Below are 27,611 nucleotides of genomic sequence, written 5' to 3'. Positions count from 1 at the left end.
ATCCTCTACGTTTTTCCCAGTTGATTCTGGGGTTCGTTAGGGGTATGTTCTTCCTCCTACTCTGTTCAGTGCTTTCATGGACTGGGTGTTGGGCAAGGTCGTGTGGTCCAGTGGTTATGGGGCACCTGTTGATGAAGAAAGATTCACTGATCTTGACTTTGCCAACGATGCTATGATCTTCACAGAATCAATGGAGGCTCTGATCTGGGCTCTCGAGAGACTGAGCGAAGAGTCTGAATGTCTGGGCTTGCAAGTATCCTGGATAAAAAACAAGACCTCTTGGGCACAGCCATCAGCAGTGTGTCCGCCTGCGGAGAGAGTGTTTACCTTGTCAAGAGGTTAATTTACCTTGGCAGCAACATTCATATCTCTGGCGACTATTCCTATGAAATCAGTAGACAGATTGGGAGAACATGGGAGGTCATGAGGTTGCTGGAAAGGACTGTGTGGTGCTCCTGATATCTATGCAAAAGAGCAAAAGTCCAAGTCTTTAGAGTCCTGGTGCTTCTTGTCGTGCTATATGGTTGTAAGACATGGGAGCTATCCAGTGACCTGAGATGAAGACTGGAATCCTTTGGTACTGTGTCTCTTCAGAGAATCCTCGGGTACCGCTGGTATGACTTTGTATCAAATGAACAGTTGCTCACCAAATCCAGAACGAGGCACATTACCTGCATTGTGAGGGAGCATCTGATATTGAACTATGGCCATGAGGCACAATTTCCCGAGGGTGATCTGGCTCACAGGATTCTCATTGTTGAGGACCCGAGCTGGCTGGACCAGGCCCCTGTAACACCTGGTTGCGAAAGATAAATGGTCATTTCTGGTGGGTGGGACTGGATTGCGTGTCTGCCTTGGAGGTTGCCAATCAGGATCCCGTGCTGTTTCGTCGTGTGGTGGGTATGGTAACATGCTATACCAGTGCATGCTCCCCAATCTGGCCTGAATATGTGTTTACACAGCATTTTTGGTGTGTCATAGATTTACGTTAAAGGATATTTTGTTGTGCTGATTTTAAGACCAAAGGTCAACCCTTTAATTCTTAATTGTGTAAATTAGATGGTTCTAGCATTTGTGGTTTACAGTGTACATTTGTTGTTTTAGAACCCAATCAACAAACCCTTGTATCATGCTGTCATTTTGTTTCTAATACTAGAAAACAATATACTTCCGGAGATTCGTCCTAACCAGTACCAGGATCAGTTCCTTAACATGCCATAGGTAGGTACACTATAGAAGCTTATTCCCATCACATGAGTGTTTTTGCCTTATTTTACTATGGTGACTAAATTATTTGACAAAAGTATTACTTTGTCTAGGGTTATACTGCCACTGGATCACAATCTATAGATGAATTCAGAGAAGGTGAGTCTCTGCGCAATGCCACTCAAAATGAGATCAAGAACTATTTGATGTTACCTGAGGTGAACTGTGATGTAAATCCACTTGAGTGGTGGAAAACACAAGAAGTATATTTCCCCAAATTGGGGAAACTTGAAGAAATGTACCTGTGCATTCCTACCTCAAGCAGCCCTTCTGAGAAGGTTTTCAGCACTGGAGGAAATGTTGTAACATGTAACCATACTGCCACACAATGTGAAGTTTCCTCAGAAGAATTTTTCAGTTTGATTTTTTCTGATATCTTTGTGCAATATTGGGCAGAACTTGAAGTTAGTGATTTGTTTAAAAATATTATAAGTTTGGGAGGTGTGCTGTATATGAAAGAACTTGTTTACAAATGCTATTTTTTTTCCTGTGCAGTATCTGACAAAACTATGGATTTTTATGATGCAGTACAGTACGTTAGATATTTACTAATTGTGCAATAGTGGAAATCTCCTTAAAACTAGTTACACTGCATGTCCGAAAATATTAAAATATATTATATCTTGTGAGACAAAATATAATATATACAATACTCTTACATTAAATATATTTTGGGTTTATTTTCTGGGGATCAACTGAATGTCACATTCTCAATGTTGCCCTGTGTCAAGACCCAGGTTTACAACCTTCAGCCACAGAACCCTTAATAATATCACAGGTTATTGCAGCTACAACAGCCAAAGAGGGGGTCTGCCATTGGAGGACTGCAGTCTCCATTGAAATAAACAGCTTACTGTGCTTTTGTCTAGTATATATTAAGTAGTACTTTGTTCAAATTTCACCTTAAGGTTTACATGCAAAAGTTAAAGAGGCAAAGTAATTTTTGAAATGTGTTTGTGTTTTTTCACCCACAGCCAGGCTTCCAAAATATTATTTTAAAAAAATAGAGGATGGGCAGGGGTTGCAAAGAGAAGAGAATGAAAGCTGTTTTTTTTTTTTTTATCTCCCACAGTCTTACTTTGGCATTTATTGAACTATTTATTACACATAGTTCATTGTTTGCAGCTTGGCAAATAAAAATGTTGCATCAGTGATATAAAACATGTTACTTGTTTCACCTGATATCAAGCAATGTCTTCTACAGTACAAGACAGAAGCAGTATAATTACAATAAATTGATAAAGCTTATAAACTGGAACATTAAAGGAGTCATATCTTCGCAGAAAAAGTGTTTTCATACCTCCATGTCACTAAAGGCCAAACTTGTTTTTATACAGAAGACCCATTAAACAAAGATCAGTTTCAGCTTAAACTAGACTAAGCTGGTCACATTGTTCATTCTGTGAAGCAAGCAAGAGCTGGAATTTTAATTCACAAAACAATTCAATTTGTTGCAACTGATTCTACATGGATTCCAAATTAAAATGTATCATTGCGAACCTTTTCGAATCGAGAATAATTCTGGCTAACACACTCCATATGCATTGAATATGGAAGACTGAATTTATGCTTATGTTATTTTAACTGGTTCAAAGTATGAGCACTCAAACTATAATATTTAATTATGCAGTACAAACATAAATCCAGACATATAACTAGCACCTAAACTATAAAAACTAAAAAAGTGACAGCAATAACACAGTTTACTATGCATCACAATCTCTCTGACACATTGAGCTTTCTGTACCCAAATTAAATATTCTTTTTGTCAGTATATCATACTCAGAAACAGACTTTTTATAGATTAAAATTCACTGCCATCTATTAAATCTTGAAAATATTACACTATTGACATTATTGACCATGCTCCAGTTATTTTTTAACTCAAATTATTATGCCCTACAAAGTCAACTTCCACCTGGTAATCTTAACCCGCTGTTGCTAGTGGATAAGAACTTTATAAAAGTTCATCTTCACACAAACTGATATATATATTGTTGAGGGTGCCAGGGGCCACGACCCGGCCGGGACGCCTTGGAGGACCGGAAGTAGGCGTGTGCCCATCTGGGATCACGTGGGGGCCGCCTTCCTGGTTGCTTTGGGGGCCACGGGTTCAGGGCGTGGAAGCCCCACCCTGTAGGGGCCCGTGGTCATCCGCCAGGAGGCGCCCCAATGCCTTGGGGACCCTGGACCTCAGCACTTCCGCCACACCAGGAAGTGCTGGGGGGAAGTGAAGCAGGGAAACCCGGAGAGCTTTTGGGAGAACAGCCAAAATGGGGCGTGTCAGCGGGAGATTGCCGGGGAGTACCTGGAGCTCATCCGGGTGTAGAGAAAAGGGGCCGCCTCCCTTCATTCGGGGCGAGAGTCGGGAGCGGAGAGGACTGAGCTGGAGAAGGCAAGGAGGCAAGAGAGTGAGAGGGGGGTTTTGTGGTGCACTTACTGTAAATAAGTTTTACTTACTTAATTTACTTACTGTAAATATTAGTGTAAATAAACGTGTGTTTGGGTGACAATGATGGTGTCTGCCTGTCTGTGTCCGGGTCAACCTCCACATATATATATATATATATATATATATATATATATCTCAATCAGACCTGATTACGAATATGATATAACAAAAAATGAGGCACACAAAAGGAAAAGGCAAATTCAATTGCAATTGATTTTTTTATGTTGTTTACAGTAGTTTATCAATGAAATGTGTTTTAAAACACAAAAATAATGCACAGGAAACCAATCAAAATAATTAAATGAGAACATATCTTAATACCCACTTTTTAGCACTTACAGAAAATAAGCTCAGATGGCTCAAGGTTTAGAGATTTGGATAAGACCACTATCTATTTCATGGTAACACAGAATATATTCCCAGTCTTCCAACACAATTTTTTTCTTTTATTTCACAATAGCCAAGCTATCACACAAATCTTTCAGCTATTATAGCCTTGTTTTATTTTATAAAGGCTACTGTCTCTACTTATTGGTAATCAAAGCTATTAAAAAAAAACAAAAAAAAACAGCCTAATCCAAGTGGGTGCTACAGCTCTTTCATTGAAGAACCTAATTAAACTAAGCTAAGGGGGGTTCCACAACATTTATGATTCTCAAGCACAAACAAATCCAAGGTTCAAAGCAGTGCTATCAAGATGATACCCATGCTTTTTAATAGTGTTGAAGGTGTAAATCCATACTGATTACATACCTCAAAAGACAGAAGAAGCTAGTTAATAGTATGGTGATTTGCTTGGCCATTTGTGTCAGGAAATAGGGGAAAAAACATCAACATCTTCCTTCTGCTTCACAACAAAGTTCACTCAGACTGGCTATTCTGAAAAAATCTGGATTCAAAGAAATACCACATGCACCCTATTTTCAGACTTGGCCTTATGAAATTTCACAAAAGGACCACATCCGAGTAAATGTCAAGTTGGCTACTGACAAGTTATTGCACATGCAAAACAAAACATTTGATCTGGGTACCACTGTAAAACATCATAAAAAGTGTATTAGTGTTAATGAAGGTTATGTTGAAAAATAATTAGATTTTACCATTATTTCTCTTAATAGGTCTCTTAATAGGCTTAGAATTTTTTGATCATCTCTATTATAATCTGTTAAGGATTTTTTTTTTATTACCTTTTTCCTAAAACGGACTCCACAGTTTAGTCTCTCTTTGTATTTGTCAGGCAGGAAGAACAGCAAAGAACTCAGAACAGGGAAGATGGTGTCTGGGTTAACATCCTTTCCTTTTGTTGGGCCTAAAAAAAGAAAATAAAATTTTGTTGAGGAGTCCATTCATTTACATTTTCTATAAAAGTTTATTACAAAAACAGTTTTAATAAATAAGGGTTTAGAGCAAATATATTACAAATTTTATAGCAAAAATAAGCTACTACTTTTGCTTAGAATGTAAATGAAGTAGTCAAACTAGTTATTTCTGGGTCTTTCTTAAAATAAATGTGCAACATTAACAAAGAAAGAGAATATGCAAATTATTTATAATGTATGCATATTTAAAAGGAATAACAGCCTTGACTTAAAACAATAAAATGCTATATAATACTGCATAATTATTTTCAAACATTACATAAATTAGTGACAAGTTTCATTGTCCATTTGCTGTACATACATTAGTGCCAAGTTTCATTGTCCATTTGCTGTACATAATATGCACTGAAGGGTGAATTCCTATGTATTGACATTAAGTGGATTTACTGTCATAGACATTCAACACAACATTTCACAGTTCGTCGAACATGGTAAGAGCAGCAGAGACCAATACACTCAGATACTTCTTAGTACAATCTATTTTTTACACAAATGTCTTTATATATGGCATATTATCCTCTGCTTATCCTACACTTACAAGATTCTTGATTTTTTGACAATTATTCCTTTATATTTAGTATTGTCTGGAAAGGGCAAACTGTGCAGTACTTGTATCTCTGTTGGCATATTTAGCAGTTCAGCTAATGCAGCTTCTGCTAACACAGCTTTTCAGTTGTCATCCGCATGTGGGACAAAATATCCGAGAACATTTGATTAAGTAAATGGTAAAAAAGAAACATTCAGGAAGTATGAGAAATACCCACTTTCATGCAAAAAACAGAACCCTTTAAAACACCGAAGCTCAAGTGTATAAATTTTTAAAACAGGAATGACACAGTTATACACGACAAACTGCATAAGGAGGAACACCACACTGACAGAAATTTACTTGGGCAATGGCCCTACACCTTCCTTTTTGGGGGCACACCCAAGCAGTTGAAATATTGTTGAAGTAGTTGTCTGTTCTGTGGAGAATTCAATATTGGCAATTTGCACATGCCCTTAAAGTGGTATTTTTTGCATGTTCTTCATGTTGCAACTAGATTCCTTACCCAAAAAAGACATCAATCACTTGCAACGAGTGCAGAATGCAGCTGCTAGAATCCTAACTGGGAAAAAAAAATCCGAACACATTTCTCCAGTTTTGATGTCACTACACTGGCTGCCTGTGTCTTTCAGGATTGACTTTAAAATACTGCTTATGGTTTATAAAGCCTTAAATAATCTCGCTCCATCTTATATATCGGAATGCCTGATACGTTATATTCCAAATCGTAACCTTAGATCTTCAAATGAGTGTCTCCTTATAATTCCAAAAGCTAAACTTAAAAGAAGTGGTGAGGCGGCCTTCTGCTGTTATGCACCTAAAATCTGGAATAGCCTGCCAATAGGAATTCGCCAGGCAAATACAGTAGAGCACTTTAAAACACTGCTGAAAACACATGGCCTTTTTATAACTTCACTTTAACTTAATACTGATACCCTGTATGTTCAATTCTTCATAATAACTATTCACAGTGGCTCCAAAATCCATACTGACCCCTACTCTCTCTTCTGTTTCTTTTTCCGGTTTCTTTGTGGTAGCGGCCTGCGCCACCACCTACTCAAAGCATCATGATGCACCAACATTGATGGACTGAAAGCCAGAAGTCTACGTGACCATCATCATCAGGTCCTTCCATGAAAACCCTAAATACAAAGAGGACTGTTTGACTAATGTTAGGTAGATTGCCCAGAGGGGACTGGGCAGTCTCTTGGTCTGGAACCCCTACAGATTTTATTATAATAATTATTATTTATACTCTTATTCTATGTTAATTAATGTTGACTTATGTTTATTTTTTATTGTGTCTTCTATTTTTCTATTCATTTTGTAAAGCACTTTGAGCTACATTTTTTTGTATGAATATGTGCTATATAAATAAATGTTGATTGATTGATTAAAGTGAATCCTTAGTACATACATGTCATTACATTTTGATTATGCAATCATTTATGTGGCAGCATATTTCTATTCTATTGAGTGATGTTCACTGATTTAGAGTCAAAATATATAATACCCCACACACTCCTCTTATTCCTATTTCAGTAATGACCATATTTAAACTGTTGAGCTGTAAGAATCAGAATACAGCACTTGAAAAGTATAAGAGCAAGCCGTGAAAGAAATTAAGTATTTTGTTTGTAAGGAAATCTGTAAATATCTGCATAACTGACAAATGCATTACGTGTATATTAAAATCATGCATAACTGAACCACTTTAGCAGACACTGGCAAATACTTTTGTTTCACTTTTTCTCATGCTTAATGATTATTTTATAATTCTGTATGTTTTAGAACATCTAACCCAGAATTTCACAGGCTGTTAGAGTACATTCTTTGAGGTAAAAGGATCTTTTCACTTCATCCCACTTCTTTAAAAAGGATCCATGGCTTCAACTTTTACTTGACTCAAAAGAAACTTACATTTCTGCCTAAGCATTTATTTAAATTCAACAATAAATTGCTTAATGATTTAATCCTAAAAATCCTCTCAGATCTATTAAAGGCATCACAAATCAAAAGACATCTATTTAAGCATTCCCCACTCTGCCATATAACTTAGTGAAATAAAAATGTGTAACTTATTGCATACTGCTTTATTGAAGATTAAAATAATAAGGTAACAATCAAGTAATGGTAAACTTATTGCCAAAAACACAAGTAAACCAGAAACACTACTAACATCCTGGTTAACATCAAGGAAACAAGAGAAATCAATCTAAATTGAGAACATACAACTGGACCACAAGATAAAATAAAAATAATGCTGAAAGTAATTTAGCATGTTACAAGAATTCCCTGTTTATGGTATTTGTATTGAATGTTGTGGGAAGTGCAGTGCTTCAATAAAATGATATTCAATATCAATATTCCAATTAATATGAAAATACTTTTCTACAGCTACATTATAAAAGTACACTCCAAGTCAAACTAATATTTAAAAGAATAAAGTTGTATGTTTTAACCCATTTATATTGTTGGTAGAATAAATTAGGTAATTATTTTAATAATTTTTATTAATGCATGCAAAACATTGTCAATGTGGGACACTGACATTGTGTTTTATTTTTCTATCAAAATCATAACAAAATCTAAGTGAAGAAACCCATGATCACTGTTGTTAATGCAATGGCTGACTATACTACAAAACCATTTATCATAATGTTATATGCATTTCTTTGTTAAATGTTAAGTGCAAATGTCAGTCATATCAAGCATAAGAAAAACACTGCAAAGTGTTATCATGGACATCTCATTGAAAGATATATATTTTTTGCAGTTTGGAGACTTTAAACACGCAAGTTTAACATTTCTTTTCCCATATTAAACATAAATTAATTGCAAACTATATTACATTATTTACTTCTAAAAATATCTATTAAATATGTAGAAAACCTTTCAACATATATATTAATCTGTTACTGTTTAACAAAAAAAAAAAAAGAAAGAGCTCTTACCTGTGAAAAGACTGACAAGAAGACCAACAATAACAACAGTGGTTGAGTTGTGTGCACTGTACCACATATATGACAAAGCATAAAACTTGTTTAAACCAGACAGACTACAAAATAAAACAAAAAAAATGTATTAGTAGAAATATACCAGTTATGTAAAGAGTAACATAAAATATATAAATAAATACAAGTACATTGCAGAAGAATACTGATTAACATATGAGAATATAATTTTTGAATATTCCAAAAAGATTTATACTATTTTTTTTAAATTATGCTTTACTGAATTAGTGTGAATTCACAATGGTGCACCAGGAAAACTAAGATGAATCTGTGTTTGATTCCAAATAATAATAATTTATTATTATTAGTAAATTAATAAGGGAAGCAGATTCTTATTTTCACATAATTATTAATGATGTGGGTGATACTGTTAAACATGGTACATTACTTGTGCAAATATATAAATATACTGTATACAGCAGTTGCAGAAGGAATAGGTTTTTGTATTTTAGTTTATTATACCAAATAAACAATCATTAACACATGTCTAGACCTTCTAATATTAACTTAATCTTTTCATTTCTACAATCGTCTTAACCCAGATTTGGCGGTGTTGAGGATCCAGAGCCTTGTGACAACCCAAGTCAAGGCATGGAATGTTCACGCCAGTCAAATTTAAACTGCCATTTAATCTAATACAAATGCTTTGGGATATTGGAAAAAATAGATTATCTGAAACAGGAGGGGAAAAAAAAGCATGTACAGAAATTGGGGAAATAGGCAAACTATACAAAGATATTAACTGGGCCAGGATTCAAGCCTTGCCTCCCAAGTCGTTAAGGTTAAATCATCATCCCTTAGCCACCATGTTATCCCAGAAATTTTTCTAACCGTGGTTTTGTAGCTGCGGTCGTCAAGAGTGTTGTCATTGCAGTCATTGTTACATTTCCTGTTTGTGGAAAAGCTGTAGTGTTGACAGAAGGCACAGAAGATGAACTCTTAGAGACAAGGCTTCCAATGCCTATCCAGAAAGCCATGACCAGTCCTGCCAGTAGACCACTAAGAGCACCCTAGTAAAGATAAAGATGTAACTTTTTTTAACACATAATAATTTTCTACTTTTATATATTTCTAACACACAGCACCATTACAGTTAGCATTAATGCCTCTTTTGTAATCTAACATTGTCGGATTAAATGCTGACTCACTCTGTTATATTCTTTATACTCAATACAAAAATTACACAACAATGCAAAATAAATTTTCATGTTTAAACTTGATAGTATTTAAAAATCAGAATTCAAATATTTCTAGGCATTATCAATTCAAAAGAAGCATAAATACAGGCAAGTACCATCAATTTTTGAAGGTATATAGAATTAAAGTTTTACATTTTTCTCCACAGTAGCATCCTTAATACAGATCACAAAATCTGTAGTGGCTGGTAGCATGACAAAAGCATGCAGGACAAAAGAGTGCTGACAAATACAATCATACAAAAGTGCACCATGACAAATGCATGGAGAAAAAATGTGTACATTGAAAAACCTTCATGTGTGGAGATTGTATGTTCTCCCCATGTATGTGTGTTTTTCCTCTGGGAGCTTTCGTTTTTCTCCAATGGTCCAAAGACATGCAGATTAGGTGAACTGGCAATACTAAATTGGTCCTAGTGTGTGTGAGTTCGATTTGCAGTGAACTGGTGCTCTGTCCACAGTTTGTTCCTACCTTGTGGCCTATGCTAGCTGGGACAGGCTCCTGAAGCAAAACCCCTGATGCAACCCTAGTCTGAATGAAGTAATTTGGAAAATTACATGACATTTTATCTCTTATACAAATAAACATTACTGTGGCTTCAAAGCCTGACAAAAATTTAGTGTATACCAATTTGCTTTCAGTAATGAAGGATGCTATTTTAGGAGTATGGCACATCTCTGCGACTCTGCATTTCTGTTAGTATGTTGCATTATTAGAGAGATTTTCCCTGTGCTTCTCATCATTATGAATTGAGTCACACAAATGTCTTGTTAATGTGGAAGTTTTGAAACAATAAATTGGAACTGATACATGGAGCAGCTAATATCATCACAGTTGTATATTAATGCTACATTCTGTTTAACTTGGAAGTTGGATGTCAGAGCTGGAAACGACATCACAACCGAGTTGATCATGTCTAGTAAAACATTTGAAATGTCTTCTAGAAAACTTGTGGTGCTTGTTCTTTTGGAATACAGTAGACCCCTGCAGAAATGCGGTTAAGGTTTTGCGGCCTCAGACGTTCACAGATTTTTTTCCTTAGAATCTAACTAATAATTGCTAGCGGAAACCGCAAATATCCTCTGCAATTTTTTTTTGTGGCAATACTAGACAGAACAGGAAGCAACCGTAGAGGAAAACGTGGCATGGGATGGTGAAAGTAGCCAATTCGAGAGCATACTCTACTAGAATTTGAAATTGCAAATCCCAGCAGTCCCTTCAGTGGCTCCAATTGGTCTTCTGCTGAGGGTGCAGGGGCAGCTGGGGTCAAAGGATGTCAGCGCGACTTTTAAAAAGGGGGCCAGTGACCAAAAGAAAAACAAAAATTTTGTAATTTTTGTTTCAAGTTCCTGTCTCTCTGCCTGTCTTTTGTTGTGTTACCTGTACTTATTTGTTTTGTCCTGGATCGTTTTGTGGTTGGGGTCTGAATTGTCTGCCATCTGCCTGTGTACATGAGGGCAGTAAGTGGATTCATTGCTATCCTACGAAGAAAGGAGCGCTCCTGAAACCGTCCACCCATCTTCACCATTTCAGGAATTACTGGTAGGACTATCTTTACATTCCCATTCAACATGCGGATCTCTGGACTATCTAGCTTCATCATTACATTTCATCTGTTGCCGTTTTTCATGGACTTTACTGTGTGTATTTTGTTGGTGCTTTGTTGTATTTAATGTATAATTGCCGTAAGGGGAACAGGGGTGGCATCGTTTTTTCATTTGTTTTCATTACATTCTTTATTTGCTGTTTGATTACCGGATTGCTTTGTTTTTGTCCCTGTTTGTGAGTGTGTACAGGTCGGGTCAAGGCTGGGTGCATCCCTGGAATTACCACCATAAAATTAAATAAATCACCGTCTTCTCGACAGTGTGAATCTTAGCGGCACCAGATCGCTACAGCGTCATTCATTTCTCTTTGCTGCTGATTAACTGCTGCCTTGTGACGCATCTCCAGCTGAGTGTTCTCATATTTTCCGTTTTGTTCTTCTTAATCCTAAAACCGCCGCAACCGGCTATAGTCATTTGCCAGTGCCATTTGCCAGTACTTTGAAGCCGAGTATATTCGGCAACGTACATTTATTGAATGCCGCAACCAGCTATTGTTGGTTCCCAGTATGCCAGAGCTGATCAGTCAGTGCCGTACATTCATTGAGCAGCCACGTCATAACCACTGCCGGCCCCTGCAGCACTGCAGCCTCACAATGTCTGGGAATGAGCCGCTGCACTAAACTAGCCTGCCAGTATCAGCATTTACCTCTGTGTGCTTGCATGCAGCCAGTTCAAGTGCAATTGGCTTGGTGATTTACTGAATTTTATCAATGGTGTCAGTTGCACCTTGTACATATTGTTCCAATAGTTTTTTTTAAATAGCTTTTGCAATCCATTGGCAGTAATAATAATAATAATAGATTTTATTTATAATGCGCTTTTCATTGACAAAATCTCAAAGTGCTACAACAAGAGCAATAACCACAAAGTTGAAAAGTTTAAAAGACTAGATTAAATTTACAGTTTCAGCAGTTAGACAGCAGTGTGTAAAATGATCAGTGTTGCAGTAATAGTGATGCTCTTTGCATGAAAAAAATACCTGTTCCATAAAAATTTCACTTTTTCTTTGTAAATTGTGACGTTTACTTAAAGTGCACCAAAAAAGTATTTGGTGTCCAGGGATGCATTAATCCCCAAGTATGTGGCATTTTAAGGGTTAAAGCCCCAAGGTGCCGTTGAAACGCCTTGCACCTTCTAAGGCTTCTGGCAATGAAAACGCGCTTGCATGAATTACAGTACTTATAGCGGTAACATCAGTATTTTACATTCTAGCACTGCGGGTGACATATCAGTATACGGGTTTACCTTTATATTCTTTTTTTTAGGTAATGTAATAAGCTGAGGTTGAAATGAAATTAAAGTGTTTTGGGGGCAGATTTAGGGTTTAAACTATAAAAACAGGCATTTTTTAACCATATCCATAATTTGTGGTTTTTCAGAATTCATGGGTGCTCTAGGAACATAATCCCTGCGAATTTCGAGGGTGTACTGTACAGACAACTACTGAACGAGTTGATAACAACGCATTACATGGTATTTTGCGCTTCCAAACACCATAGCAACATATCCCCAGATAGAAATTGGACAGTACTATGTGTACAATTGAATTAATGATACACAAAGAGACACAAGTATAAATGAACAGTATAGGTATAATACTACAGCTTTTACTTCTGTTGCTGTGATGTGCAGCCATATTGGATTTTGCAGTTGGGGATGGTGATGCTCTTCAGACTTTCCAAGTAGGAAATCTAACATGTGAGGATGATCCATTTGAAACTTCCTACTCAGAACTTCTGACTTCCCAGTTTATAAGGAATACAGCATTAACCACAGGTACAGAATTAGCAGCATGGTTTGAAATCAATGTATTTTTACTTCCTTCAGTTGTAACTCCCACTGCCTATATGAAGTCCCCTAATTCCAAAGACATGCAGTTTATGCTAACTAATGACTCAAAATCATGGTCCCATACACATAACTGCTGCTCATCCAAGGTTGGTTCCTGCCTTGCACCTACTGCAGTGGATAAATCATTTGAACACAGATGCATTGACAACTGTACCCATGTCCATTACATTAGAGGACAAAAATTAAGCTTCTATTCCTTTATCAAGGGTTATATATGGTGCTGTATATAAAAGGCAATCTATTATTTCTAACACCATCAAGCAAACACCACCACAAATTAAAAAACATCATCTTACAGCCAATTAATCACATAACTGCACTCTGACAGCATGCATGGATCATGCATTTTTTCTGAACTAATTTAATAATGGGAAAAAGTAGCAATACCAAAGCTTTTCCTGCGTTTTCCTTCATTGAAAACGAATTAATAACGTGACAGGGGTAGATGAGATATTTAAAGGTTTAATATTGAGTTTAATGCTTACCACAGAATTAGCACATGGAAAGAATATTCCAAGACAGAAGACTCCAAGTAATGGTCCTCCAACCATTCCAAAGATACTAAGTGCTGCCTATGGATTACAATTTGAAAGTATTTTAATATTCTAGTATATAAAACAATGTCAGTAATTTTATAATGTATGCGGCAGATTGCCTGATTCCAAAAAAATACTTGATCATATAACTTTACTTTTTTACATCACTGAACAGATTAAATTAAATGGGTTGGGTAAAGTAAATAGTGTTTGCTTTTTCTTTCAAACATAAGAAACCCCAATGCTTCAACTGAATCTTTACCTAACAAGACAGACCAAATGCCACTGACAAATCATGAAATGTGCCATAAAAGGCTAAAAATGTCTGATTTAAAAGCAAAGCATGAAATATTTATTTTCAATGGAATGGCTCTGATAGAACAAATATAAATACACAGATTTATAAACAGTTTTCATTATGGATTAAAAACATTTTAAAATCATGAAGTGCTTCTTCAGATGAATTATGAAGAGCCTCTGAAAATTACCTGCAGCACTGAGCCCATCTGTGAAGCAATGTAGGCCATTCCCAGACAAACAATGCCATATCCTAAAGCTGTGAGAAAATACAATGCAAGTATTAGAATTACAATAAAATATCAAAGCCATATCCACGTTTATGTTGTCCTGCAGGTTTCCTGCCCTTAGTACACATTAAACCCATATCTTTACTCAATAACACATTCATTCACCATATACTATATAACATGAAGGCTTGCATTGCGATTTACAATACTATAAAATAGTTACCAAACAACATTAACAATAATATCTCTGATAAGAGCTATGATTTGAAAGATGGCATATACTAATAATGCTAGATTGTTAGTTGGAATCGTACTTATAACTTACGCTTTATGGTATCAATGCATCAGAAGCTTCCCCCCAGCCATATGACTAACAACACCAATGCATATGAAGTAAACACATATTTCAAGAATGATATATAAACTTCTTGTGAATTGTGATTTTATAGCTAGAAAAAGCTAATTTCTTTCCAATAAATAAAACATTTTTATAAAAACAATATAAATTAAATAAAGAACATGTGCCAAAATAAACATAACTTGAGGACAAGCAATAAATGGAGATAAAACATTTTTTAGGATATGGAAAAATGAACAGAAACAAACAGAAATAATTTTAAAGATTCTTGTCTTCTCAACCATAAAATATATTACATATAAAATCCACCCTTTGTCCCCCGTATGCATATATATTATCTATACTAATAAAAGGCAAAGCCCTCACTGACTCTCTCACTGACTGACTCACTCACTGACTCATCACTAATTCTCCAACTTCCCGTATGGGTGGAAGGCTGAAATTTGGCAGGCTCATTCCTTACAACTTCCTTACAAAAGTTGGGCCGGTTTCATTTCGAAATTCTACGCGTAATGGTCATAACTGGAAGCTATTTTTCTCCATATACTGTAATGGAGTTGAGCTCGATGGCCGTGGGGGCGGAGTTTCGTGTGACATCATCACACCTCCCACGTAATCACGTGAACTGACTGCCAACGCAGTACATAGAAAACAAGGAAAAGCTCCAAAAAGCGCTTAAGAAAACATGCATTATATAATTGAGAAGGCAGCGAAACAGTAAGAAGCGAGCGAGTGACATATACAACCATATTCATGAGTGCTGCTACTTCGGAAACAAAGCACGGTGTAAACCTAAAGTTTAAATGAAGTTCATAGACAGGCTGCCGCTGACGTTTGTCATGCCCACGGGCAATGCGGGATACAAGTTTAATGAGAGGACGCAGGATATAAACAAGAGTTTTGATTACTTTGTAACTAAGTTAAAATTGCAGGTGAAAGGCTGTGCTTATGCAAATTCCGAGAGACTGTATTTGTGGGGGGATGGACAGTTAAGGCGGGTGGGGGAGTCAAGTCATCATCTCCCCTCCCATTCACCTCATTTCGCTCTGAGCTGAGCTCCGCAACTAACACAGTCTTGCGGAACCAACTTTGTGACGCTGCCACCAAAAACTCACAGAAAAAATCCACAAAGTAATACACACGCTGTCTCTAGAGTTTCTCCACACTCTGAATCCTCCAGGCACTACTTACAAAAGATTACATTGACAATCGTGTTACGTTATTTTTAAAAGGTTTCCTTTTCTAAGCACAAGCAAAGCTGAGAAGCCTTGATGCATGTGCTCCATAACGCGTTAAAAAATAACGCATTTAATCACACTGCATTCCAAGCAAAGGGGAACTTCTGTCAATGCATGATTTCCTGGTACACCGATTACATTGATGCACACATCAGAGCTACAAAAATGTAACAGTCGGAAGAAAGCGCTGCTTACGACTGATTGGAGGAAAATTTCATTTCAAAAGACTACCCAACGGAAGCCTTGATAAAAGCGTGGTTTTGTGCAAACTGTGGAAAAAGGAGTTTGCATAACATTGAGGCACTTCAACCTTACAGTACCATCTAAATGCAAAACATGTTACAGCGAACACAGAAACTGTGTATGCTGTTAGCACTAGCAGTACGAGTTTGAGTACCAACAAAAGGTGTCGGCAGCCCAAAACTGATGAAATGATTGGCTTCAGGACCAAAATTAGTAAGTCAACATCGGTCAGACTTACAAATTCTCTCGCAAAATGGATCTATTTATGGTCTATTTCTGCAGACCACTAACAGTGGTGGAAGATAGGGGGTTAGAAAATGTGCTACAGTTACCGTCAGGTGATCCAACTTTTCAACTGCCGTGCCGAGAGACTATTTCAAGTAAAATTCAACAGCTTTATGACACTGAAAAGCAAGCAAAATTAGATGCATTACAGAAAGCGGACTTTGTGGCTCTTATTGGGGATAGCAGAATACCCGCGCTTCGCAGCGGAGAAGTAGTGTGTTAAAGAAGTTATGAAAAAAGAAAAGGAAACATTTTAAAAATAACGTAAGATGATTGTTAATGTAATTGTTTTGTCACTGATATGAGTGTTGCTGTCATATATATAGACACAGACACACACACATACACAGATACACACACATACATATATACAGTATATATATATATATATATATATATATATATATATATATATATATATATATACACATATATACATATGCATATATAGCAAAATACCAGCTTTGCAGCAGAGAAGTAGTGTGTTAAAGAAGTAATGAAAAGAAAAGGAAACATTTTAATAATAATGTAACATGATTGACAATGTAATTGTTTTGTCATTGTCATGAGTGTTGCTGGCATATATATATATATATATATATATATATATATATATATATATATATATATATATATATACATATATATATATACACACACACATTTACATACACCTATTGAGGAAGAAAAATTTAAAACATTATTTGTACAAAATCTTAATTAATCGATCCATTCCTAAATAATTAAATGGGCAGGCTATTTCGTATCAGTGCAATATGCTGCTTGTTAAAACGGATGACTCCTAATCTTACGTGCACTTAGTGCTACGTGGGTATTATGAACTATCGTATTTGTTCAAGTTCTATTTAAATTTTAAATATAAGTAATTTTATTTGGTCGACAGAAATATGTTTAGTAGGAATGAAAGTTAAATTTAATCATCATTGCATAAATTTTTCTTCACCATAGAAATTTTAAGACTAAATCCAACTTCCATTCCTACCAAAGATATTTCTGGCTTACTAAATAGAACCTACTGTAGTATATCCAAATTCGAGCTATTGAGCTGTCGCCTGCCTGTCTGTGTCACCCTCGCTTCGCTCTTACTTTTTTTCCGTTCATTTAATCTTGGCTAGTCGCGGAAATATTATAACATGGAAGGAGGATTACACGGAGTATGGCTTTACCAAAACAATCATTGATGTCGAATAAAGTATCTATGATTCCTAAAGCTTAAATTGGTGATCTGGTTTTCTGCGTTAACCTCATATTTTTTCATACTTCTTCCCAAACAGGGGTTGTGAGAGTAAAATGAATCATTAAGCGCTGATATATATATATTGAATATATTGAAATAGTTTTACTATCAAATAATGCAAACAGTACGCGGCATGTGCTTCGCCCTAATTCTGGGCTCATCAGGCAGTACACACGCACTGCACCCACTCTTGCGAATCGAACCTAAGACGTCAGCGCTAAAGGTGAAGCCTCTCATGTTGCGCTATGGTGTGTGGGTCGTTTATTTGACAGTATTGTAGATCGGGGTGTATATAACTTTTGAGAATGCAACGTATAGTTTTGTCCAGGAGGAAAGCAATGTTGCCACAAATCAATGGCAACCTTTTGTAGGGTGTGTCCCTGAGACTTATTAATTGTCTTCGCGAAGCAGAGCCTTACTGGAAATTTGAGGCATTTCAATTCAAATGGGAGATCAGAGGGTATAACGGTGATGCCATTAATACATTCAGAGTGTGGCGCTCTGCTTTTTCTGTGTAGCTGCCTTCACACAGCCTCTCAGCTGCTTTATAAACGAACGCCATATAAAGCCATCACCTTGTAAATTGTGTAATGCGTTTTTTGAGCAGGTTTGATGCATAGTAGTGATCACTCGTACTGCGTTCAGTAAGTTCTCGTGAGCTGCTATCTTGTGTGATGTTGCGATGTCTACGGCTTAATTTAATGTTATCTAAGACCCGGTACTTAAAAGTTTCTGGCTGCACTCCGGTTGTAATATGACGAAGCTGGGCGAGCTCACTTTTGAGAATGCAAGTATACAGTAGTTGTCCAGGAGAAAAGCAATCTTGCCTGAAATCAATGGCATCGTTTTGTAGGGTCTGTCCTTGAGACTTATTACTTGTCATCGCAAGAGCTGAGCCTTACTGGAAATTGGAGGTATCTGAATTGAAATGGGAGATTAGAGGGTATAAAGGGGACGCGAGGAATACATTGAGTGTGGAGAAACTCTAGAGACAGCGTGTGTATTAACTTGTGGATTTTTCTGTGAGTATTTGGTGGGAGTGTGATGAAGTTGCTTCGGAAGACGCCGTAGCATGAGCTCAGCTCAGAGCGAAATGAGGTAAATTGGAGGGGATATGATGACGTGACTCCCCCAACCGCGTTAACTGTCAATCCCCCACAAACACAGTCTCTCGGAATTTGCATAAGCACACCCCTTCACCTGCAATTTTAACTTTATATCCTGCGTCCTCTCATTAAACTTGTATCCCGCATTACCCGTGAGCATGAGAAACACCAGCGGCACCCTGTCTATTAACTTAATTTAAAGTTTAGGTTTACACCTTTCTTTCCGAAGTAGCAGCACTCATTAATATGGTAGTATGTCACTCGCTCGCTTCTTATTGTTTCGCTGCCTTCTCAATTATATAATGCATGTTTTCTTCAGCGCGTTTTGGAGCTCTTCCTGGTTTTCTACGTAGTGCGTGACAGTCAGTTCACGTGATTACGTGGGAGGCGTGATGATGTCACACGAAACTCCGCCCCCCACGGCTTTCTAGCTGAACTCCATTACAGTAAATGGAGAAAAATACCTTCCAGTTATGACCATTACGCGTAGAATTTCGAAATGAAACCTGCCCAACTTTTGTAAGGAAGCTGTAATGAATGAGCCTGCCAAATTTCAGCCTTCCACCCACACGGGAAGTTGGAGAATTAGTGATGAGTCAGTCAGTCAGTCAGTCAGTGAGTGAGTCAGTGAGGGCTTTGCTTTTTATTAGTATAGATAGATCATTGGACTTCCGTGACCATTAGTAATTTTAATTACATCTAATTACAAAATGTTCAATGATCACACTGTTTTAGCCTAATGTACAAAATAATTTTGGCTAAGGTTACTCAGCGTTTAAAGGTGAAGCTGGTCAAATTAACTTTTGTGTTTCTGCCTTATTTTTTTAAGATGAAAAACTGCACTTTATGTTAAAATTTTTCTTATTATTTAAAGACAATACCATTCTGAACATGTACTTAAAGTACTTAGAATACCACTTTATTTTTAAGTCTGGCCAATTTTAGCCACGGATGATGATTCTTATTTGAATTGAAATGCAGTTTAAATGCTTTTTTTTTTCTGAAATTAAAAGAGCTTGAGTTTACAATATTCATGTCCATGTCTATTATTTGATTCTGTCGCCCACTAAAACCCTTTTAAATTAAAAAAAAACATTTGCGCTTTGGGTCAAATTTACGTGTGCGATTACATGCGATGAATCAAGATTAATTAATTACAAATCCTCTAATTAATTAGATTAATTTTTTTAATCGAGTCCCACCCCTAATATATATATATGTGGATATGTATATATATGTGTATATATGTGCATATGTATATGCATATATATACTGCTCAAAAGAATTAAAGGAACACTTTTTAATCAGAGTATAGCATAAAGTCAATGAAACTTATGGGATATTAATCTGGTCAGTTAAGTAGCAGAGGGGGTTGTTAATCAGTTTCAGCTGCTGTGGTGTTAATGGACAACAGATGCACTAGAGGGGCAACAATGAGATGACCCCCAAAACAGGAATAGTTTAACAGGTGGAGGCCACTGACATTTTTCCCTCCTCATCTTTTCTGACTGTTTCTTCACTAGTTTTGCATTTGGCTACAGTCAGTGTCACTACTGGTAGCACGAGGTGATACCTGGACCCTACAGAGGTTGCACAGGTAGTCCAACTTCTCCAGGATGGCACATCAATACGTGTCAGTGCCAGAAGGTTTGCTGTGTCTCCCTGCACAGTCTCAAGGGCATGGAGGAGATTCTAGGAGACAAGCAGTTACTCTAGGAGAGCTGGAGAGGGCCATAGAAGGTCCATAACCCATCAGCAGGACCAGTATCTGCTCCTTTGGGCAAGGAGGAACAGGATGAGCACTGCCAGAGCCCTACAAAATGACCTCCAGCAGGCCACTGGTGTGAATGTCTCTGACCAAACAATCAGAAACAGACTTCATGAGGGTTGCCTGAGGGCCCAAATGTCTACTGCGCCCTGTGCTCACTGCACAGCACCAGGGAGCTCAATTGGCATTTGCCATAGAATACCAGAATTGGCAGGTCCACCACTGGCGCCCTGTGCTTTTCACAGATGAGAGCAGGTTCACCCTGAGTATATGTGAAAGACGGAAAGGGTCAGGAGAAGCCGTGGAGAATATTATGCTGCCTGTGACATCGTTTAGCATGACTGGTTTGGTGGTGGGTCAGTGATGATCTTGGAGGCATATCCATGGAGCGACTCACAGACCTCTACAGGCTAGACAACGGCATCTTGACTGCCATTAGGTATCAGGATGAAATCCTTGGACCCATTGTCAGACCCTACGCTGGTGCAGTAGGTCCTGGTTTCCTCCTAATGCACGACAATGCCCGGCCTCATGTGGCAAGAGTATGCAGCCAGTACCTGGAGGATGAAGGAATTGAAACAATTGAATGGCCTTCACGATCCCCTGACTTAAACCCAATAGAACATCTTGGGACATTATGTTTCGTCCATTAGGCGCCACCAGGTTGCTCCTCAGACTGTACAACAGCTCAGGGATGCCCTCATACAGATCTGGGAGGAAATGCCACAAGACACCATCCGTCGTCTCATTAGGAGCATGCCCCGACGTTGTCAAGCATGCATACAAGCTCGTGGGGGCCACACAAGATACCGAAAAGCATTTTGAGTAGCAGAAATTAAGTTTTTGAAAAAATGGACTAGCCTGCCACATCTTCATTTCACTCTGATTTTAGGGTGTCTACACAATTGAGCCCTCTGTAGGCAGAAAACTTTTATTTCCATTAAAAGACTTGGCATCCTTTTGTTCCTAAGACATTGCCCTGTCGTTATTTGTATAGATATCCAACTTCATATTGAGATCTGATGTATCTAATGTGTTTCTTTAAAGTGTTCCTTTAATTTTTGTGAGCAGTGTATGTATATATATATATGTGTGTGTGTCATACACGCACACATATACATATGTATGCATATATATGTATATATATGTGGATGTATATGTATATACAGTATACTGTATATATGTGTGTATATGTATATATATGTTTGTGTGTATATATATGACAGCAACACTCATGACAACGTCAATCATGTTACGTTATTATTAAAATGTTTCCTTTTCTTTACTTCTTTCACACACTACTTCTCCGCTGCGAAGCACGGGTATTTTGCTAGTTTATATATAAAATACATATACAAAAACATACGCATAGTTACATTCCGTAAAATACATAGATACATACCGTATTTTTCAGACCATAAGACGCACCTGACCATAAGACGCACCCAGTTTTTAGAGCAGGAAAACAAGAAAAAAATATTCTGAACCAAATAGTACCGGTATACTAAAATATTTATTAAAATATAGCAAAATACGGTAATATTTAACTGCGTAAACTCAACAGTGTTGTTAAGAACCATCATCACTTCGATTAACAAATGAGGAAAGACTTAGAGGCTCAAGCACTTTTCTAGTTTTCTGGAAACCCCAAAAACTCATCATCGCTAGTGTCAGAATTTATGAAGCTCAGTTGCTCACAATCACTTATATCACTTTCTTCGCTATCTTCATATATGATATTATCTTCAGTTCCATCTAAAACATTGCTAATGCCACATTTTTTGAATAATCGTGCAACGATTTCCTCCTTCACTGACTGCCATGATGTTTTAACCCATTCACAAACTTGAGTGACAGTGGGCCTCTTAATTCGTCCAGTAGGAGTCAGATTATGATTCCCAGCAGCCATCCATTTGTTCCACTCTTCTCTCATAAAGACTTTAAATGGTTTGTTGATTGAAATGTGGAGTGGTTGCAAGTGGCTGTTAAGACCTCCAGGAATTACAGCTAGATGAGTCTTCACCTCTTTAAATCTGTTTTTTGTTGTTTTGCTAATATGTGCTCTGAACTGATCAAGCACTAATAAAGCAGATTTTTTCAGAAGCCCTCCAGGACGTTTGGACCACACTTTTTCAATCCATACTTTCATTCCATTTTCATCCATCCATCCTTTTTCATGAACATGTACAACTCCTCCTGGTGGAATAACATCTTTTGGAAAGGTTTTCCTTTTGAAAATTAGCATCGGTGGCAATTTGGTGCTGTCAGCACAGCAGGACAACAAAGCAGTGTAATGTGTTTTCTCATGTCCTGAGGTTTTCACGGTTATTGTTTTGGCACCTTTGAGGTCAACCGTCTTATTAGATGGCAAATCAAAGGTTAGCGGGACTTCATCCATATTCCCAATCTGGTCCATTGGAAAATCATTTTTTTTTTCTACCATTAATTACAAATTTATGAAAAGACAGAATCTTCGATTCATATTCTTGTGGCATTTTTTGTGCAATTCTAGTTTTGGTGCACATAGCAAGACCGCTTCTCCTCATAAATCTGTAGCACCATGATGGTAAGCCAGTAAAATCCTTAATGCCTTTCTTTACAGCAATGTGTTTGGCTTCATAGATGATCCTTTTTGTAGAAACTGAGAAGCCCATATTCCGGTGACGTGTGATCCATTCTTTCATGTCCATTTCTAACTGTGGCCATTTTGCAGCATGCCCACGAAAAGTGTGCTTACCGGTAGTTTTATCAAGTTTTTGCAGCTGATCCTCCTGTTTCCTCCACTCTCTTATAATTTTTTCAGTTGGAGGTGGCCCAAAATGTCTCTCCGCTGCTCTGTTTCCATGTTCTTTTGCATATTTTACTACCTCCATTTTAAAAGGAATTTTATATGCTAATCTTTTCATCTTTGACATTTTGTACAATTAGAGAATTGGTGTTTTTCTGAGGAAAATACAGTAATGAAAGAACCGTCAGTTGTTATGAGAGACATATTACCGTACACATCAGTAATTTGACTCATACTGCTTGGCAATGCACATGGGTTACCGTAAGTCTTAATCCATGCATCGCCAAGCAGTATTAAAATTAAAGGGCACCAACCAGCCTGACAGGCAGGGCTTTGCACAGACATAGTCTCTCCTGCCATGACGGGCTCCTTGCCTGCCTGTCAGAGCATTGTGCAGCATCACATAGTCCCAGCCGGCCAATCAAGAGGCCGACTGGACGAACCCGTGCTCTGCTGAATGGAGCAGGTGACACAGCGGACAGCGGCTCCACGGATGGGTGAGTAGCGTAATCAGTATCTATGCAGTGCACAACTGAGCGGATTGTTCTTCACTCTCTCTCTGTCGCTGGGGGATTGTGGGCAATCGTCTCCTATTCTCTGTAGGAGTCGGCATGCCTCATTCATATAGTCAACATCCGTACACGCGTATACTGTTTACTACAGGTGTGTGTGTGTGTGTGTGTGTGTGTGCTGTGACGTGCGAGTCCCCGTCCTGCACCCCAAAACACGAAGCTGAGTCTCAGTACCCAGTACTTTAGCAGCACCAGCTTTATTCAGCTTGAAACAGCAACAGCACGGTTATTTATGGGATTTGCCACTCTCCTATACACATACACAGCAGCCAGGTAGGGTCGTGGCCAAGTAGTACTGTGCCCAGCGCATTTATAATTTTCCTTGTATCACCCATCGATGGCAGCCGCTTATAGCATGTCTGCAATCTTTTCGGATTCGCGTTTACGGCGAACTGCTACAGCGCTGGGAGACTGCGATTGCTTTGGGACGCTCTTCCGCGCGTCGTCAAGTTGAATTCCACAAGAGTTTAGAAACTCACTCACACCAGCCATGATTCTTTTCAAATGTTAAAGTGCAGGTTAATTTGTTTTATGTATTTTTACTTTAGATTTTGTATTACCGGTAATCATTTTTATATGAATAGTTTTGGGTTGTGGAATGAACCGTCTGAGTTTTTGTTTAAACACTTTTTTTGTAGAAGTACGGTACCTAGAACACTTCTGGTGATGGAATTGAATCCTCCTGTCTGGACCGGTCCTTGATGATCTGATCCTGTCAGTCAGTCAATCAGAATCACACACACACACGGGAGGCATGAGCTGTGCTGATCATGTGACCTAAATGACTGACTGACCATTGAGACTCCAGGAGGCAGGACTTGCAGTGCTCTCATGAACACAGCTACAACAAGCTGGACTTGGAGCAGCACATTAGTACCAGCACAGTAAGAAGCGGGCGGAGGGACTGTCACAGGCTGTCATGGTTTTAATAATCTTTTATTTTCCCAGGTACAGGTACATTAAGTCCTTACCCCTCCCTCCTTCGCGCCGTCATCGCCATCGAGGTCATCTGACTCCTACTGTTGGCGGACACTATCCCGCCTCCTTTCGCGTCATTTGACGCAGGGTGTGTGGCGTGTCTGATTGTGGTGGGCGAGCATTGCCTCAGCGTCTGTCCGTATGGCGTTGCTGATTGAGCGGCTGTGGCTACGAGGGGCGGGGAGGGCTGACATCACCTCCAGCCCCTGAACTGTAAATTGTAAGTACCGTAAGCGTCAGTAAGTGAACGCAGCAGCGGGCGACAGCGCATGGGACACCACGGGCAAACAAATATCCTTTTACAACAACCTTGTTTGACAGCATTCGGACCATAACACGCACCCTCATTTTCCCCTCACTTTTGAGGAAAAAAAAGTGCATCTAATGGTCTGAAAAATACGGTAAATAACCTTGAAGGAGTCATGGGTAACAACACTTGATGTGAGCAGCAGGGTACACTACTGTCACAAAGTTGGGTCAGAAAACACCCTAATTTCAAAGGGACAAACATCATTCACATATTTCACTTCAACAATCACCAGACAGCAATACATTATTGCTGCCGAGTTTACTCAGGACGACAGCTAGTCTGGAACCACCAGTACATCTTTATGGTGAGAGAAATGTTCATGGGTTTGCATTGCTACCTGGGAACCCAAAATTACTTAAAGCATGGTGCCCTGAAATAATTTTGGACCATGGTTTAAAAGAGACCATCCTCTTCCCCAACCCCACCTGACCAGGGTTCAGTTAACAACATAAATGTACACAGTTTATCTAAATAAAAATTACACGGTTATATGGGAAAAAAGTAACTTATACATCTGCATATTCAATAGGCAAGTTCTTATAGTAAAATGATCTGTACCATTTAAATAAAAATTTGCAGTCTTTAAAATAAAAAATACTGTTTAAAAATAAAAGTACATTTAAACTATTTAAGTTAAAAAAAAAAGAAAACCCAAACACATTAGTACCTTATTCAACACCCTATGGACATGTAAAATAAAATATATAGAGAGACACACTCAGTTAGTAAACCCAAACTGCTAATATGCATAGGTGTATGTCATGTTTTGGGACACAGTGCATGACTTATCTAATAAAAATTATTTAGTAAGGAATGATTTAGCACAGCGTTACAGCTAAGATCAAATGAAGTATTACAGACAGAATTACAAGTTACTTACCAAGGAGTTTAGACAGAACAGTGGCCTTCTTCTCAGTCATAGAAGGAAAATACGGCTTGATCAGATCTTCCATAGTAACAGTTGCAAGAGAATTGAATGCAGAAGATATTGTACTGCAAAATGAAAAAATGTATAACAAGAGAAACGATAATGAAATAAACACTTATATTAAACATTATAACCTAGCTGATAAAATAATGTACATTTTCAGTTTGTAATGCATTTACAAAAATAAATGTCTTTAAACTATTACTATAAATATTTTAAAGTATTGAACACATAGCACAATAGTCTCCCTTTTAAATTTTTAAGCTCAGCAGTATGGTTTACAATTAAATAAACAACTAAGAAAAAACCAGCCATTAACTTACTGTTTAAAACCTTAAGCCACTTAACATTCCAGTACTCCAACATTAGAACTTTGTACATAGCTGCAACATTATGAAAAGTCACTTTATAGGTAAATATAAATGTGAAAATAGCAAACACAATTGTATGTAAACACAAACTTTATATCAATGTGTGTACAATTAGACAATGCACAAGCACAGTATGCCAAATAAAAAAAAAAAATCCTAAATTTAATTTTGGGTAGCACTAGAATGTGGCTGGTCAAAAAGAACAATTACATTTAATCACATATAAAAATATCACATTTTTAACTATAATGTATCCAAAGGCATACTTTGCTTGAAGTGAAGATAACTGGCCTTTAGGTGCTTTAAATACTTCATCAATGCTTTTAACATGGAAAATATCAACATAAGCTGTGATCTTTACATATAATATGATACTGTGGCTGTTCATTTATCTGTCCAGGATTTTAAATCACCTGTAGCTTGCAAACCGTTTGACCTATTGACCTGAAATTTGGTACACATATACTACGTGACATATACTATCCGCTTTCAGGGTGATGATTGACCTCCAAGGTTATTCCTCTTTTTACTTTTACTTTATCATACAATCAACTCTCGGCAGCAGCCAGCAGGGCGTCAATGCAGCACATGCGTACGGGCACTGTTCTCATCCCTACCACCTTTGCCATCACTTCCCCTACCTCTTCATACCTTAAATCATTCTTGAGGCAGATTGAAGACTTAAAATGTCAGCCTAAGTGAAAAATTAAAGAAAACGTGATAAGTAATTGCAACACAAACACGGACTTAAATCAGTTTTAACGCAGAAAGGCCGACAAAAGAAGAGAAGAAGAAGCGATCCGCTAGGGTAGAGAAAAGAAGAGCTGCTCAGGAAGCAGAAAGCATATCAACCTCTGAGCACACGAATGCTAAACATAGAGAGAGAGAGAGAGTATGAAAACTGTGAATGCTCAAGTCAAGTGTATTCACTGCACATTGCTGTGCAGTGCGCCATTAAATGTGTTAATATAATGTGATTTGAGTTGATGATAATGTAAAGTAGTAAACAAAATAAAAACTGATACCTAGATT

At 37.6% G+C, this 27,611-nt stretch overlaps 1 protein-coding gene across 2 annotated transcripts in view; it reads right to left on the bottom strand.

Annotated features, from left to right (window-relative positions):
* slc5a6a (solute carrier family 5 member 6a) overlaps positions 1–27,611 on the bottom strand; it is a 94,882-nt gene that overhangs the window by 8,235 nt on the left and 59,036 nt on the right. For both annotated transcript variants that reach the window (XM_039748440.1, XM_039748441.1), the window contains exons 10-15: positions 26,161–26,273; positions 14,338–14,405; positions 13,799–13,885; positions 9,490–9,668; positions 8,599–8,702; positions 4,906–5,027 (exon numbers count right to left, since the gene is read on the bottom strand). In XM_039748440.1, coding sequence (XP_039604374.1) covers positions 4,906–5,027; positions 8,599–8,702; positions 9,490–9,668; positions 13,799–13,885; positions 14,338–14,405; positions 26,161–26,273 — 673 coding nt within the window. The remainder of the gene's footprint in view (positions 1–4,905; positions 5,028–8,598; positions 8,703–9,489; positions 9,669–13,798; positions 13,886–14,337; positions 14,406–26,160; positions 26,274–27,611) is intronic.

This window comes from Polypterus senegalus, chromosome 3 (assembly GCF_016835505.1).
Source record: "Polypterus senegalus isolate Bchr_013 chromosome 3, ASM1683550v1, whole genome shotgun sequence".
NCBI lineage: Eukaryota > Metazoa > Chordata > Cladistia > Polypteriformes > Polypteridae > Polypterus > Polypterus senegalus.
The sequence above is the reverse complement of the archived record's forward strand: the minus strand, read 5'-3'. Positions and strand labels throughout refer to the sequence as shown.